This window comes from Falco cherrug, chromosome 3, assembly GCF_023634085.1.
Source record: "Falco cherrug isolate bFalChe1 chromosome 3, bFalChe1.pri, whole genome shotgun sequence".
NCBI classification, from domain to species: Eukaryota; Metazoa; Chordata; class Aves; order Falconiformes; family Falconidae; genus Falco; species Falco cherrug.
Window position 1 is genome coordinate 62,795,199 of NC_073699.1, and position 17,713 is coordinate 62,812,911.

General features: G+C 41.2%; 1 protein-coding gene across 1 annotated transcript in view; it reads left to right on the top strand.

Annotated features, from left to right (window-relative positions):
* Positions 1-410: 410 nt before the first annotated feature.
* The window catches only part of GNAL (G protein subunit alpha L), a 195,774-nt gene continuing 178,471 nt past the window's right edge, over positions 411-17,713 (top strand). Inside the window, exon 1 of the mRNA XM_005432003.4 lies at positions 411-1,128. Coding sequence (XP_005432060.2) covers positions 681-1,128 — 448 coding nt within the window. The 5' untranslated portion in view covers positions 411-680. The remainder of the gene's footprint in view (positions 1,129-17,713) is intronic.

Genomic DNA, 17,713 nt, shown 5'->3' on the forward strand with positions numbered 1-17,713 from the left:
GTCCCCTCTGCGAGAGGCCGAGGCCTCGGCTTCTCCCCGAGGGTGCCGGGGTAAAGGCTGCCCGTCGGGGGCTTAGGCCTGGGCTGCCCCTCCGCGGGCGGCCACCCCGTGCCGCCGGGGCTTGGTGCGCAGCTCCCGCGCCTCACGCAGGCGGCCCGGCGGCCCCTGCAGGGAGGAGGCGAGGCGGGCGGGTGGTGCGGGCAGCGGGGGGGCGAGGGTCTCCCCGCCTGCGCGCGGCGCGGGAACCTGCCCGCTCCGCCACAGCCCGGGACACGCTCGCCCCTCCGACGCGGGCAGGCGCCCACCGGGCGGGGTGGCGTGAGGGGACGGCGGAGCCGGTTGTGGGGAGGGAGCTGCGAACGTGCGTGCGCCTGTGTGGCGGGGCGGGCGGCGTGCCCCCGCCCTTCCCCCGCCGGCGCCCGGCGCTGCGCGGTGGGCTGGCGCTGGGGTATTTACGGTAAAGTGGACCCGGCGGTGGCAGCTCGGTGTCAGGTGATCGGCGCTGAGGAGCCGTTGCCGCCGCCCGGGGAGGAAAATGCAAGATGGCCCAGCGGGGCCGTGAGGGGCTCCGCGGCGCCCCTTCCCCGCCCGCCGCCGCCTTCCCGGCGCGTAGGGCCGGCGGGAAGCGCTGAGGCCAACCCCGCCGCGCCAGAGCCCGTCCCCGGCGGGGGCACCGAGCCATGGGGCTCTGCTACAGCCTGCGCCCGCGGCTCTTCGGCGACGCCGGCGGTGGCGGCGGCTCCATCTCCAGCGCCGGCGCCGCCTCGGAGCCCGAAGCGCCGGCGGAGCCTCACGCCGCCCCGCAGCCGCTCGGCGCCCCGCTCCGGCCCGGCAGTAAACCCGGCGGGGAGGCGGACGGGCCGCCGCTGCTCCTGCAGAACGGCGGCGGTAACGGGGCGGCCCCCGAGCGGCCGCCGCTGCCCAAGGCCGGCGGCCCGGGCGGCGGGGGGAAGGCGGCGCGACAGCAGGCGCTGCACCAGCCGCCGGCGCTGCAGAGAACCTGGGAGAAGCTGCGCCTGGAGGAGCGGGAGGCGGAGAAGGAGGCGAGGAAAGTCAGCAAGAGCATCGACCGGGCGCTCAAGGAGCAGAAGCGGGAGTACAAGCAGACGCACCGCCTGCTGCTGCTGGGTACGTGTGTGTGCACGGAGCCGTGTGTGTGCGCGGGGCGTGTGCCGGGGCGGGCAGGTGCCGCGGGGCTCCCGTGCAGCGCCCCCTCCCCGGCTTCCCCCGTTTTTCTTGGGCGCCCTCCATCCCTCCTTTGTCTCTCCGCTGCGCCCCCCGGGCTGCCCTCCCGCCCCCGGCCGCCTCCGTCCCCGGGCTCTTCCCAGACAGGTTTACACCTTCTTTCCCTTCCTCCTCCCCTTCTTCTCTCCTTCCCCCTTCTGGCCCTAGCAGTGGGTTTGCAATGGAGAACGCCATCGGCGCTTGTCCTGCGAGGGCGAGCGGCTCCACCCAGGCCGCCGGGCGGGAGCGGTGCGGTGGGGGAGCAGCGGGGTCTTCCGGGGGCGAGGCGCTGGGCCCCGAGCGGGGGCCGCCTCGGCCGGGGGGTGTTAGCGCCCGAGCGACTCGGAAACGTTAAAAAAAACCAACAACAACAACAACAACAACAACAAAAAAACCCAGCAAACAAAACCATAGTAGAAAGGAGGGAAAATGGCCATGCATAAGATGTGTTAGCCGGTGGATGATCCACCGCTGCCGTGCTTAACCAGGGGTGGTTTAATGAGCGGCGGTAGTATGGGCTTGTGGCTCCCGAGTGAGGAGTGTTGATGAGCAATAGGCTCCTTATTTAAGAAAGGAGTGAGCGGTGTAAGGGGAAATAAAGCGGGTGTGGGTATGTCTGTTCCTTGCAGACATCGCCTCTACTAGAAGATGTGTTTTTCAGCTGCTGGCCCTCGAATTTTTTAGGGATGGCTTGTCAGCTTTTGTCCCCTCTTCTCTGAGGTGCTACGTGTGGTCTGCTGTTGCCACTGCTCCTTCTAAGCATTAGTTAATAGTCCTCTCGGAGGATTTGTACCAGCTGATACATTTACAGTATGAAAACCACAGGGGTATCTAATACAAGCATCTCATTTCCTGCAGGAAACAGAACAGTCATACTGCAGGGCTTTTTTTTTTTTTTTTTTTTTTTTTTTTTTTTATGGTCTGAGCAGAGGGCTTATTTGGCCTCTTAGTGAAATGGTCATAATCTCTGTGTTCTGTTAGTGTGAAAATACTGATTTGCTTTTGCATTAGATTGCTTTGAGTTTTTTCAGAAAGTTGCATGGTGTGGAGTTTTGGTGGGTATCTCCGTGCCTTCCAGGTTTCAGGCAGTCCTACGTCTGTCTTTATAAAGCTGTATTTCCATGCTATTGGATTCCTTCATTCCTGTTGGTAGGTGAGGGGAGGAGAAAATACGAAATATGGCAGTGCACAAAAGGTCTAAGCAATGTTTGCCAGAACTGTAGTGCTCCAAGTCTAAAAAACAAATTATGGGCTTTATTATTTCCCATGAAATACCGGCCTGTAGGATACCAGTAGGGCCAGTAAGAGGAAGAAGATGTAATTCCTAGTCCATGGAATTAGTAATATTCTTTGTAAAACATTGCTTCTGATACTTCAACTGTTACAGTAATATTCCATTAAAAAAGCATATTTTAAAAAGGTTTTTCTTCCTGTAACCTCTGAAAGTGTGTTTTGACCAGTATGGCTACAAGAAAGCAAAGATACTGGTTGGTAGTCTTCCTCTAGAGAGCGATGTAATTGCTTGAACAAAAGGATCCTAACAAATAGATACTGTGTGTAGTCTATAACATGGGTGGTTGTCATAGCAAACCAGAGCAGTAAACATCTGTTCAGAAAAAATACAATTTGAAAAATAAACCGTCTCTGACCCTTGGCATCTGAAAGAAACTCAAAACTCCTAAGACCCTCTGCATTGAATTTTGTATTAAATCTGTGTCCTGATCACAGAATACTCTCTTGATCCCCATATCGCAGGGAGGAAACGCTGGATTATTGTTTCAGCCCTGGCAGATCAGGGCCTGACATTAATGTTTGATTTGCATGTAGGAAGAGCTGCAGGTGCTTTGTGATGCTGTTTGCAAAGAAGTGGAAATGCTGCTCTAAATAAAAGAATAATATTTAGAATGGGGAAGGGTTTGTCAGATGAGTAAAGCAAAACTGCATTGTACAACGTAGTCTGTTTCAGTCTTGCATAGAGGAAAAGATTTAGGATGTATACAAAGGTCCTTTAGAATAAAGAATATTATCAGCTTGATATTTTATAGGATTTCTGATGGTAAATAACTGTATCACTGTTCCTAAGGTCTTCCTTAGAGAGTGCAACTAAAAAGCATACCTTTGCTAGAGAGAGGAGGGATATTTTTGTAGATCAACATGGAGGAAATGCATAGCAGAGGGGAAATGGTGAATACAGTGACAGCAGAACACAGTCAACATAATAAACAAAGTTGAGCAACAGCATTGATGTAGGCTTTGTTTGTTCTTTTAAATACAAGTCTGTAAATAATAGCTTAATTTTGGTTTGTCCTTGTATGTCTGGTACATGAACTGGGGCAAGTTTAGAGGGTATTGTAGAAATTTTTAGAGGAAAACACAGTGTACGTTTTAAAGAGCTACTATTAGATATCAAAGGGTATACAAACAAATACACAAGTATAAGAACACTAATATAATCTCTAGAGTCTCTAAATAAGTAGTGTATTAGAAGAGAAGCTTCTATAAATGTTGGAAAATGACCTTTCCTTAAAAGCACACCAATTCTCCTTTTATTATGTCAAATGAAAACAATTAGCTTTGTGATGAGCTGTGCATGTAAGTTACCAAAATATTATAAAGTCTCTAAGGCTTTTTTTAGTGTATGTTGGTAAATACTCTCTAAGAACATGTTCTTGCCTGTCACAGCTTTCCCCCAACTAATGTCTCCCGGTGCACATGATGTTTTGACACTCCCCCTAGCCTACATTTGGAAACACTTAATGTGTTTTGTCATAACCAGTAATTGTGAGAAAGGGGGTGTGCAGTAAGTCCTTGGGATCAGTTCTCTGTGTGTGCCTCCCACATAAATACGTGTATCTGTATCAGGTGGCTGTAACTGTCATGTAGGGGCTTTAATGGTACGCTGGAATAACAGCAGACACAGTTAGGGTTTGTTTTTCCTCTTATGAACTTATATAAAATGGAAACTTGCTTTCCACTGCAATTGCCTGTTTCTTGCTTAATGTCCACTTCAAAAAGGGCAGAAAGGACTGGAAACCTTGGATTGATTACTGTGCTCTGTTATTATTTGCATTTTTTTAAAAAAATCTTTTACTTTTATAAGCGACAATGTTAATCTGTGCAGAGTTCTTAGGATGCTTTTGCTGAGCCTGAAATGAGAAAAAATTTTAAATGCTGTTTTTAAGCATACATATTTATTGCACAGATTTACAGGGCTTGGTCAGTCTTGTAGCTTTGGTTTCTGTATTGTTTCCTGTTTGGTCTTTTTGTTTTTGTTTTTCTTTTTCCAGGGAACTGCAAACACAGTCTTCTACAAGACTGTTTTAGATGCTTATTTCCTAGAAACTGTACAAACATTGCAAATCACTTTACAGAAGCAATTTAAATGCTCATTTCCAGTCTCATATATTAAGCTCGTATTTTGGGAGTCAGTGGGGGGAAGTGGGATTGGCTTAAAAAAAGTGCTAACCATTGTGGTGTAATTAAGGCTCATGTAATGTTGAAGTCATAGATAGACATAATCTTTTTTCCTAGACAGCTGTTGTCTTCTACTCTCCCCTGCCTCCTGGTTTTTTCCATTTCCCCAGACTCCTGGTTGCTATCCTAACTTCAGATAACTCTCAAGTATAACTCATTCTTATGTACTTCCCTGCTAAGCTGAAACTGAAAGTACTGGGCGTGAAAGCTTTCCTGTTCAACAGAAACTGAAAGTAATGATATAGGGATTGAAGGAGAGAAAATAGGGAGATAGTGATTTTCTTCACTTAAAAGGTACTGTAGCTGCTTGCATGATATTAAGTATTGACTTGATAGTGAAATTTAGACATGTTTGGTTATGTTTATGTACAAAAGCGTATAAAACATAAGAAGAAACATAGCTTCCCTGAATTCATGGAAATCGGATACAAAGATGCCTTGTCAAGCTTGGGGAGTTCCTAAGCAGTAGACCCCTGAAAGCTCAGAGGAGTATAACAGAAGTAATGCTTTACCGTGGTTTTATTTTCTTAACTACATGCCTGTTGACCATTGTCAGGATTAAACTGTTGCAAAAAAGACTTCTGCTCTGACAGTGGCATTTAGACTAAAATTGCAGTCTCTGTGCTGTATCAGTAAAGCCATAAGTTTTTCATCCTCAAACCAATTTCTAGTATTAAAACTAAACTGAATATATTTTATTTAAGAAATAACTTCAATTTTAATTTTTATATAGTGCCAACTCATGCTTATTGATAAATACCCAAATTTAGTTTAGCTTGATGTGCTGATACTTCCCATGTGCCTGCATAAGGCTGTGTGCTTGGGGTGTATTTCTGTTAGCATCAGAGGTGATGCTCTCCCTGGTCTGTAACCTTCGCTTGTATTCCAGGGTGTCGCATCCGGTATATGCCTATCCCGTTGTTACAGAAAAACTTGTTGGTTTGTGCTGATGGATTTAGGATCCCGCACAGCCAGGTAGTTCTAGCGTGTAGGTAATGGATATATAATTGGTAGAATCCGATATTTTCAGGAGTTTGAAATAATGGGCTGCAAATACTGACCAATGTAATAAAGTAAATGGGTTTTATAATCCCTAATCCTTTGCATCATTTGTGTATCTTTCCAAACAGTCTTCTGCTTTTGTTGTAGCTTATGGCATTGTATGAAGTGGTATATGTACTCCTTACAAATAAGGAAACCAGTAGACAGAAGTCATCAGGACCTATTAGAATTAGTTCTTAACTTTGGGGTGTTTTTTAAGTGTACTGAAAGCAATCCCTGATTTAAAACACTTAGCTCTTCTTCATTCTGTAGATTGCCGACATTGCATTTAGCCCACATTTAGCTGTTCTAACTACTTTCCTTTCTTTGATTAATTTTGCTTATTTTTTTAATAAATATTTTAGAAAAAATACACTTTTTATTAGTGTAGCAGTGCTGGGACACTCCAACTGCTGTGCAAGGATGGGTTCTGCAGCTGTTACTTAGGCAATATGAACTTTCAGTTATTAGGCAAGTTTTATATATTGGTGTGTATTCCACAAATGCTTATTGTAACATAGTGTCTTAATTAAGCAAGCTATGCTAGTATCTTTGTCATTTTAAGCTTCCATTACCATTACAACTTCTCAACTGCAGAAATTTTGAAGAGCACGTAAAACTTCCAGATTTGCACATTTGTTTTCCCTTTCTCCATGCCTTTTCTTTTCCCAGTTTAGAAGTACATTTTGAAACTTTGTTTCCATGTTCATCCCTTTCCACTGGCCAGCCCCACACCCAGTGTTTCTTACGTTGCCAGCCCTTTGGCATTCCTTAACAGAATCTTAGGATATTTTTTTCAACCTCCAAGATAATTGTATAAATCATAGTTACATTGTGGTGGGTTTTTTTGTTTGTCTGGTTGTTGCCTTTTTGGTTTTTTTTCATTTTAGCATCTTTGACACAGTGAAGCTATACAAATTTGGGGAAATACATACTGGGGGTGGGGGTGTTTTTGTTGTTGGTTGGGGTTTTTTTCCCCTGAAATCATGGCTTCCTTCAACTTACTTTTCAAGTTGGATACCAATTGAGCTTAGAAAGTTGAATTAATTTTTTTAAAAAAATCTATCTTCTTTTCTTTTTAATCCAACAGTGTGGCTGAGCTGGGGGTGGGGGAACCTGGCCCTCACTCTGCTTACTTTAACTTATTTGATAGACTGTTCTAGAAACTTTGTGCTCTTGCTGAAAGGTGAAAAAATGGTTCTTCTCCACGAACCTCTGAATAATAGTAGAGAAACAAAATGATGCAAGTAAGATAACAGAGCTGTCGCTTACCCTCTGCTAGAATGGATAGAAACTTCTGAGTTACTATTTTGCATTGGGGAAGTCTTGACCACTATACCTTTCAGTAATTTCTTAAGTTCTGTGTGGTTTGGATCTTTCGTAATGTCTAGTAAGAGGCTCTTCTTTGAGTAGACACTTAATGAATTGAACAGGTTAGTAAAACAGAGCAGATGTTGTTCAGCCCATTGACTGTCACCATGGTCCCGGAGAGATTTAAAGCTGTCTTTCACTGAAGATGCAGATCTATTTTTAGAGATAGAAAATACCAATAGTTATTACTTACTATGTTCTTAATAAAACCAGGCTTCTGTAGATAGTTAAAATCATCCAGTTGTGGTTAAGATTTACAGCCTTGCATAGTTGTTCCACCCTGTGAGGTGTTTGTTGTGCTACAGTCATCAACACATCTTTCACTTTATGGGCATAAGCTTTGTCTTACAACTGGTTTAGTTTTTTTAACACTTTGCATGTTTTCTTCTGATTGATGATATCATAAAACAATAAGGCTGGGTGGTTGGTTTGTTTGCTTTTAAAATACGCAGGAGTGCAGGGTCTGGAAGAAAGGCAGCCTCATACCTGGCCTGTGCATGTTGTATTTATGCCTTTTCCAAAAGTGGATGAGCATGTTAGGTAAATACTGACCAGCAGTATTTCATATTATCTCTGTAGCACTGCGTAGCTCTATGTGAAACTCCTGTCTCTCGTGATTTGTCTGCACATGAATATTAATTAAAAGTTTAAGGACTCAAAGCCTCACTAGATAAGCTGTATGAAGAAGGAAGGACATGCTGTTTGGGACTAGAATAGATTTTTTTTTTTCTTTTTCTGTGTTGACATGCAAAAGACTGAAAAAAAACTGCCAATTAATGTCGGTAACATAAGGCATAACATCAGTCACCTGTAGTGGAAGATCTTAACTGATGTCTTTTTGAAGTCAAACTTGAATTGCTTTCTCATTTTACATTTGTTTATTCTTAAACTTAAGTTTGAAGAATTATAAATAAAAGTGTTTATATAAAGAATTTAATGTTAGGTTTCAAGAATAATAAATCAAGTCTTTCCTAAAATACCATTACTTAGCAAGTCAAATCCAGGTTGTATTTTAATTTCTATGCTGTTATTCTTAACTTTTAGCCAAGAATTTACACCACGTGGGAACAACATGCATTTTGGAGGTTATAAAGCTGTTTAAAAATAGGAAGGGTGGGATGTTTTTTTCCTCCCCAAGTATTTAAAATAAGCAAAAAAACCTTAAAGGCCTTTTGTTTTATCAATGATAGGCAATACAATTTTGGCTGTTTTTTTAGGATGACTTCATTCTTAGAAAGGGCAAAAATGAAGCTTTTCTCAGCAATCAGTTCAAGCAAATCATCTAGTTGGTCTTCAGAAGCTGCAGAAAAGGAGAAAGTTCTTTCTGTGCCTTGGGTTAGTATATGCAATGGAGGTAAGGAACAGGCTGAAAAACATCTGTAATAAAAATCTGACAATAAATTGAGCCCTTGCTTTCTGTGGGTGTCATTTCCCCACCCTCAAGGCCTCTTTTTTTTTTTTTTTAATTATTTGAAAACAATTAATTTTTGATACATGTAATATGCTCTGTATTTAACTTGTCATGTGTGGATTAAAAAGGATTCTGCATCATGAAGAATGAAGGCTATGTTAGTGTGTCAAAAGTGTTGATGATCATGGATCTTTATTCTTCTGTGCAAGTGTAATTTATATTAAGCAACTCTAACCTTTTATTAAAAACTGTCATGAATGTTGCTGGAGATGTTACCAACTCTTATGCTACAGTTCTGTTAATTATGGAGAGCTGGTCATTCTGGATCTTGAAAAAAATGCAGAATGCACTGCATGGTGTTAGGCAGTGCCTTCATAATCGTCTTTGTTTTCTTGAACTTACATATGGAAGACTAAGCTACAACACAAACAAGTTGTGGTTTTTTTTCTTGAAATAGAGCGCTCATGCATATTTCACATTTGAATTCATTTCATGTTGATGAAAGAATACTTTTCTATTCTAAATGATGCTTTTTCAGATAGGTGTATGCATGTGTCTGTGTGCACACATGACCACTGATGTTCTTGTAAAGTGCAATAGGTTGCCATGGAAAGTCTAGGCGAGTTAAACCAGCCTTCAAGAGTTTGTGGTTGGATTATATCCTGGCACATCTCATGGGCTTAAAGATTCATAAGAACAGGGCGAGTCTAATGAATTCTGTAACAAGATTGGGGTTTTGTCATCCTTTGACTCACTGGATGTTTGAATTACAACACAGACTTCTGGTGTTATCTTCTGCCTGTTCTGAGCTTGCTGTATTTGTCCAATTCATTCTCTAGGAGAGAGAGATGAACAAGATATTAAGCACTTCTAACATACACCAGCCTTTGCAAAGATAAACTTCTTTTTTTGTCGTCTTATACGAACTATGAACCTAAGATGCAGAAGAACATAATAATTTATATAAAGGACAAAAATAACCTGTTCATAATCTATGAAGGTATGGTTAAAGAGTTTTTGGTGGGGTTTCTTTAACAAAAAAAAAAGTCTTCTGCTTTCTAAATGGGAAGATGCTCTGAAAAGTATTTATGTCTCTTATTGTCTGCTTTCCCCAATCATTTAATTGCCTAATATTAAAACTGAACTAAGAAAATCCTTGATGTGTACAAGATAAGCACAGCTGAAGGAGAAAAACTTAAGAACCTTGTACACTACTGTTACACGTGATGCTGTGCAACCTAGTCACTGTTGTATAAACAAGCAGGAAAATTCTGTTAAGGATCAACTGTAACTTAAGATGACTTTCAGATCCTTTTATTCATTGAGTCTACTGGCCTGTGAGTATGACTTAATGCAGAACAGTAGCTATTGAAACTGTTTTGCTTTTATCCTTTGAAAATATTTCCATGAAGGAAAACAGATGGGAACTACAAGACAGTAATTCTGGTTCAGATTGTATAGTTGATCTTTCTTTGACTTAACATTTGAAAGAAACATAGAAATCTCAAAACCTTTTAGGGTGGAGGGGGAGCACAAAAAAACAACCAACCATCCTTTTTTCATGTAAATTCTGATGGCTTTTGTTTGTTTAACAGAACTGAACTTCAAGTTCATACTGATGTAGATTGTCCCTATAGATGAAATAGCACTGGGAGGGGAAACACAAGCTTTTGGCACTTGAAAGACTGCATAACAAACTGCATTTAAATAATTGCCACCCAGTGTTCCTTTTAGTAAATACATTTTTCTTCTCACTTTTAAGAATATTTTGAACAGTCTTACACTTTCTGTGATTTCTTCAGTGCTCTGAAGCATTTACTGTCTCTTAATGAAAGACTGATACAGAAACGTAGAGTTGCACTTGATTTAGTGCTTCCTTGATGCCTTCTTTTCAGATAAGTGGCTGTAGCAATCCCTCTGATGCCTCTGTGAGTTTCCAGGTACACCCAGGGTGTATAAGGCTGTTCCAAATGTCATCGCTGCTCTGTCGGGTTTTGTTATTTTACTCAGTGACATCTGGATTCATGAGCTTGTTTGTTCTGTAGTGTCTTTCCAACCTGAATAATAGTGAAGCAGTACAGCTGGTGTGTTGTTGGTTTTGTTTTGGCTTTTTTTTTTTTAATGGGGAGATTACAGTAATAATTACAGAGGCAATGTACTCACTCCTAGGGTCTTCTACCTCTTAACTCTATATATAGAGGTGAGAATGCTGAATCAGTCTGTGGGGAAGTACAAAAATGCCTGCAATGGTGTTTGGCTTGTTATATGCAGAACTGTCTTCTGTCAGTGGATTCTGGCTCCAGATGTATGTCAACTATGTCTCTGACCTACCAGAGGTAGAAGGAAAACTGTTTCATGGAAAAGCTGAAAAGGAAGTAATAGTTCACTGATACTTGAAGCTTCTTGCAATTTAATGTAGAGAGGATCACCTCAAGAGTAATCCACTCCAAAGACCGTTTCAGCAATAGTCCTTGTTTGGTTAAAAGGTATTCACAGATACGTGTTCTATCTGCCAGACCGAATAATACTTTCTAACACGTCAGGAAAAGTTCAAGCAGTGTAGTAAAAGGTCAAACAGCCTTTCAGATAACCGTGTTACGGAAGAGTTTGGGGGGTGGGCAGGGGTGAGGTGGGACTGTCTTTCATGCTGCTTCATGCTATGCCCAGTGCCGCTGCTAGTGTTCCTGGTCCAGCAGATGCTCTGAGAACAAGCAGATATTTCACACATTGTCTGCCTTCCTATACAACACTTAAGAACAGGCATATGTTAATACCTGGTTCTGCTCTTAGGGGAGACAAATCACCTTAATACCAACCAGTTTTCATGAGGTTTTGTGCATTGACTGTGTGAGAAATGGCACAGCCTGCCAAGCTTCTCCAGCACCTGGTGTTCTAGTACATGTAGATTAGGTGCAGGGCAAAACAAACATATAACCTTCTCAAGCTTAAACAGCGTAACATCAGTACATCCTACCATGTTGACTGCCACTGAAATGTCACCTTTTCTTAATGACAGGGTTTCTCTAAGATTAGGATGGCTAAAGGAGTAAGAGTTTGAGAGCAAAAGTTTTCTTCTGGTTTATGGCTGGGTTTTTTCCTCCCCTCCTTTGATGTCCTTTTAAAGGGACTGCAAAACCTCCCTGTAATACCTCACTTCTGAGTTTCTTTACAGGTCAGGTAAACTTAAGTGAAAGTAAGAATTTCTGCTGCTGTTTCCTCCCCTCTTTGTGTTCTGTATCCTGATACCCCTGGTAAAGGAGTAATTAGAAACTTATTTGAACTGGCTGTTTACTTGACATGCAAAAAAAATGCTGAATTAATCTCAATCCTATGTAAAAAGCAAAACAATAATACACCCACCCCCCAGACAAATAAAAGAATATACAGCATCTTTTGAGTTCAGTCCTTTATCCCCTAATGAAGTTCTCTCTAAAGTTAAACTGATAAAGACTTTAGTATTGGTAGCTGCTTCATCAGCATGAGGTAAGCAACCAGACAGTGGACCAGACTTAAGGAATTTATGAATATGTAGACTGAAAGTGCAAAGTGACCACTAAGTTTTTTCCATTAGACTATCTATGTAGTCTCTGTGCTCTAAACTAATAAATTTCTTGAATTTCAACATGACTGTTGGTAAGGTAATCTCCGTATCAAATGTTCAAGCAACGCTATTGTTTAGGACCATATTTCAGTTCTGAATAGGACATGCACTCTGTCCCACCCACCAGCTTCAGCTCCTGCTTGGATGGAATTCATATTACCCTTGCTTTCTCCAGCTTGCTTGTAGCTGTAACTCATGTAGTTATTCCATTACTTGAAAGATGACAGGCTGGAAAATATTCCTTAAAAGCTGACTGTGCTCTTCACCTGTTGCTCTTATCTGAGCTGTCTTTCCAACATCTCAAAGTGGGCAGTGCCAGCTTCTAATGGTGTTTTTGTGTATATTTCCTGGATGAAGCATTGGGATTAATTGTTTTGTCACTTGTTGTGGTGGCTTTTTTTTTTCTCTACTTCGTTCATCAGATAATTCAGTAGTAGTGTACATCCAAGTCTTTCTGAAACTGGCCTATAAAAATCTTTGTGCTCTGCTTCTAGAAACGTGACCTTGCAGTGGCTCATTGAAGAGTATTATTTGACTGGACCATGCTTATTAGGGAGTTGTTCTCCAGCATTATTGCTCATCCACGCTTCAGTCTTTTGATAAGCTAGCATTATTCACAGTGGTGTCTTTTAATCAGTGACTAAAAGTTTACTGATCCTGTGAGGATGTTATTACCTTATTAGCAATACTGCAACTAGTTGATGATTCACAGTTCTTGAAATCCATCTATTAGTTGATTCCTCATGCACTTAATGTGTTGTATTAATCATTTGTAGAATAACATCAGGCATGCATGTGCTGGTTATTTATAATATCAAATGTCTTATATTGACATAAGCCTTTAACTTAATCAACTGTGTGTGTTATCAATATCCTCAAATATTTTTTTAATTAAGCAAATAACTTATCAAGTACAGGACTGGTATCTACCATCTGAGGTCAATAAATCAGTATGAAATGTGATTTTTTTTCTGAAACTGTGTGTGATCTAAATAACAGGATCTCATACCTGAAAAACTTGCTATTCTAAGACCCTGAGGTTATTTTGTGTGTAACAGTAAATGTTTATCTCTGGTGATTTGTAGAGCATACTTGTGATCTTTCCTGTAAGGATTCCTGTAAATATTAAGAACTGTTTAGATCACCTTGTAAAGAAAGAGGGCAGGAACATATGTTTAAAGAATTACTTGTGTTGACATACAGAGCATTATTTGCTGTTACTTTTTCAAGGTAAAGAACATAACCTGACATTTCTGGGTGAATGTTGCCATTAAACAATGAGGCTGGTTATCCACATCTTGGTCTAGCCTGGTCTAGAAGAACATGCTGCTCTTGTGATTTCTAGCAAAAGAAATCATTTCATTAACTTGAAGAGATAGTTTGGAAACTGTTTTGCTTGGTCTGTTCCATCTCTAGTATAGTATATTCAGGGTGGTTCAAACTGTCCACTTGCCTCTCACTTCCTTCAAGAAGAGGCAAGCTACTTATTTAAATTGATACTTTCAACAAGCTGAAAATACTTTGTCAGGATGAAATAAGCCAATTGAATATTTGCTGCTACTACAGACCAGAGAGAAAAAAAAAGTAATCTCATGATACTGTTTTTTATTTCTCTTTTGTCTTCTGTGCTACATTAGATCTTGCAAGCAGTTGCTTGGGCCTTTTATGAACAATATCTTTCAAATCAGCTGACTCCTGTTACTTTTTGCTGCCTTTATGGCTGGGAAATAACTGATCATTCAGGTTTAGAAGTCATCTTTACCATGAAAGAGTCCCAACTCAAAATGTAAACCTCTAAAAATCAAAGCACTTAGTAAATTAAGAGTTTTGTTCTAGGTCAGGGTTTTTTTGGTAGCAGTTAAGAAAGATAATTGCTACCTGTTACAAAAACTGCTTGATGTCAGAATTGTTGTATATGTTACATGTTGGAAATCAGCCCTTTACTTACACAAAGATAAAATTCTTACCTTCATAATCTTCTTCATAGGTATTTGAGTAAAGAATTAAGTCTCTGTGAACATGTTTGGGTATTCTCATTCTTTAACTCATCCTAAATGCACACTAACAATTATTTTAATTTATTAAATACTTGACAGAGTCTTTCATCCTGTCATCATAGAAAGTTGTCACAGCAGTATCCAAACTAGCCAGCTGCAACAAGACTTTTACCATCCCATTCCAGGTTAACCTCAATAGGTAGTTCCCATGCCTTGCCCTAGCACGGCCACCAGTCCCCCACAAGGTTTCAACAGTTCATCTACTGTCCGTGCTGTTTCTTCAGGCCAGTCCACCCTGCTTCTTGCCTCTTGCATCCACCTCTAGGCCCCCTTCTCCCCAGGGCCTCTCCTACATCCAGGATGCTCTCTCTTCTCCCTCTGCTTCTTCCAGGGCTCCTCTTTCACACCCCTTAGAGCTATTTAAGTACTTAGCAGGACCCAGCCACAGCTGTGCATTATCCACATCTGCCAACCCACCGGCCCTGAAGCCAGCCCACAGCTGTATATTATCAATGTTAATTAACCCAGCTTCATTCCTCTATAATTCCTCTACGGAAAGTCTTTTTTTTTTTCTTTTTTCTTTTTTTTTTTTCTTCTCAGGTGTATACATTTTTTCAGAGCACCAAATGGCTTGAAACACTTTCTTGACTCCCATCCATGGCTGACAATGTATTTAACGTTTCAAATGATAGCCCTTTCCCTGTGGGTCTTCTAGTGGGTGCCAGGTCTTCTAGAACAGGGGCTCTCAAACTTTTTAACCAGGGGGCCGGCGCGTGGATGAAGTGTCAGGCAGTCATCTGCAGCTGCTTGGTTTCCCACCCCCCCAACCCCGGGGGGTGTGTGTGTGTGTAAATACTGGGGGCCGGATTGAGGACCCTGGGGGGCCATATCCAGCCCACGGGCCATAGTTTGAGGACCCCTGTTCTAGCATTTTAATTAACTCTCCACACAGGGACCCTTCCTGTGGAGGAAACATGCATTTTCTTTAAAAAGAGCTTCCAAAATAGATTGCAAGCATAAACTGTGGAGGAGGAAAAATAATTTTAAGTACAGGAGCAGTTGTGTTACTGATTCTTGTGTAGTATGTAAAGATCTGAATTTGTAAGTCAGTGTAATGTGCAAGTATGTAAAATGAATACTTACATTGAAAGGATAGTAAGTATTCCTGTGGCTGCAAGAATCCCAGATGTGAGCTGAACTCTGCAGTGTCATCAGTCTGGAATTTACAGCTGGAGTTGGAAGAGGGAGCTGAGACCCAGAGGAATGGCAGAAAATTATTTCCATTAATGTTGTCTCTGAATTTCTTATTTTTCAGCTTGGGTATGGTACATGTCATCAGAAATGCTTCAAAAGTACTGAGCAGTTTTGTCTTCAGCCAGAGTTAAATGGTCAGCGTTGAGGAGGAATTAAACACAAAAGCGTTGTGTTGCATACTCTGAATATATCAATTCCTTCAAGAAGAATGTTCTTAATTTTTGTTTTAATGTTATTTTTGTCACTTTACCCAGTTCAGTTATTGGGTATATATATAGAAGTGATGGTGAGAATTCATTCATTTAAAATATAATTGATTTTTTTTTTAAAAGGAGCTTTTATTCTGAGACTTAAAACTGAAAATGCAGTTTCTTTTATGGAGCCCATGAAATGCAGTCTGCAACCCCCAACTCAATAGCAGGATGCTGAAAAAATTGACATAGATTCAGAACAGCAGACTTCTTAAAATATTAACAGAAAGACTTATTTGCTTGGGTGTTTGCTTTTTTTTTTTTTCCTTCTGATCGTAAATGTCCATTAATATTTGTCATGGAAAACTTCAGGCTGAGTTTAAAACTTAATAAAATCAGCTGAATGGTGTCATGTAATGAAAATCATTAGGAAGACTCAGCTACAGTTAAACTGTCAAACACATGCAAAGGTTAGGCATTTCCAGCGTGAAGGGTATCTGTTCAAACTTTGGTTTATATGCTTTATGTCAACATGTGTTATCCTTTTTTTGACATGACTGTCTGTGCTTCCTTTCTGTGTTCCTCATAGGTCTGTGCCTACCATCAAGTATGGTATATAGAATACAGTAATAGAATAAATAATAACTGAATATGATATGTTGACTGCATGTAATTTTCATTTTTTTTAGTGGCACAATTCTTGCACTATGTACAGAAATCTTTGGTGACTCGTGGTTTTTTCTAAGGAGTGAACCATAGATATGTTTCCTGTTGTACAGATGGAAAACCTAGGTAGAAATGGAACTTGCTCAAACTTACACATAATGTAAATTTTAATAATTAGTTTTGATTTCTACAGCTGGCCTACCTCTAAAATTATTTTAGAGAGCTGGCACAAAAAGCTACTACCTTTGGTGTCCAAATTACTATGTTAATGTTCGCTAGAATTTCTGAAAACTACTTCTCAAATTAAATACTCTTGAGTGTGGGGAAACTTAATAATGCTGCAGCTGTATGACCTGCTCTGATGGCTATGCATCCAAGATGTGAGAGCTCAGCTGAGAAGAAACTGAACCTTCTGGTACTGTTTTTATGTCCCAATACCAGTTTAATGACCTGGGCCTCTCAGATGGTGGTCGGACAGGTTCCCTGTCATGACAGCATGATAAACTCTTCAAGTCTTAAAAAGCATACTATTCCTGGCTTTCCTGTGTGTGATCTCCTATTTCTAGTCCAGTGAAGAATGATGACTTGTAGTAACTGCTGATACCCTTTTGCCTTACTTCAGATAAGCATAAGATGCAATTAGTGGAGGGTGTCTTGGCAGCAGCATGCCGTATTGGGAAAACCACTCCATGTTGTAAGGGTTATTGGACTGCATTGCTGCTGCAGATTTTGATAACTGAAAAGTCTCCATCTGACCAGCTTTGGGAGCAAGAGGATAAGCAAAGAATAGTGGGAACAGCTTGCTGCAGTAAGAAAAGATCTCTGAGCCTAGATAGATGTACAGTCATATTCTTGTGAGGGAAAGCTTTGTCCCTACCCCTTGCTACTAATGCTTGACAAGAGAGCCTGGAGGGAAAAACAAACAACTCCCCCCCACACACACAAACAAACAGCTTGTTCTTGCAGTCAGTAACCTGATTTACCCCAAGCTGAAGCAGACTAGTAGTTAATGAATTGGATGTTACCAGGATTTTCTTGTATGGTCAAGCTGCTTCATAATACTGCTGTGGTTTACCACCTCTGGTAATAAAACTGTTCACGTAGTGGTACAGGTTTTAGTATAGAGCTTCTGTATAATTATTTCTAAGGAAAAATGGCAGACCTAATATGCATGACTATAAAATTTACACTTCACAAATAGTTCTGAGAGCTGTGTAAGTTATCGAACATGTTGTCAGTCAGCTTGATAGCAATGGAGATTGGAAATTCTGCATTCCTTAATTGAAACAAACTGGGATCCAAATCCCATTCAAAACATGATGGAACTGTATCTTACTGTTTTAGATCCCACATCTGTTCTGTTGCTCAGGGCTTGCTTTGTATATGTGGTACTATGCCTGAACTAATAAATCCCGTGGGATCTTACCTAAGCTGAAATCAGTGTTGGATAAACCATGTCAGTAATTAAGAAATAACCGAGTTG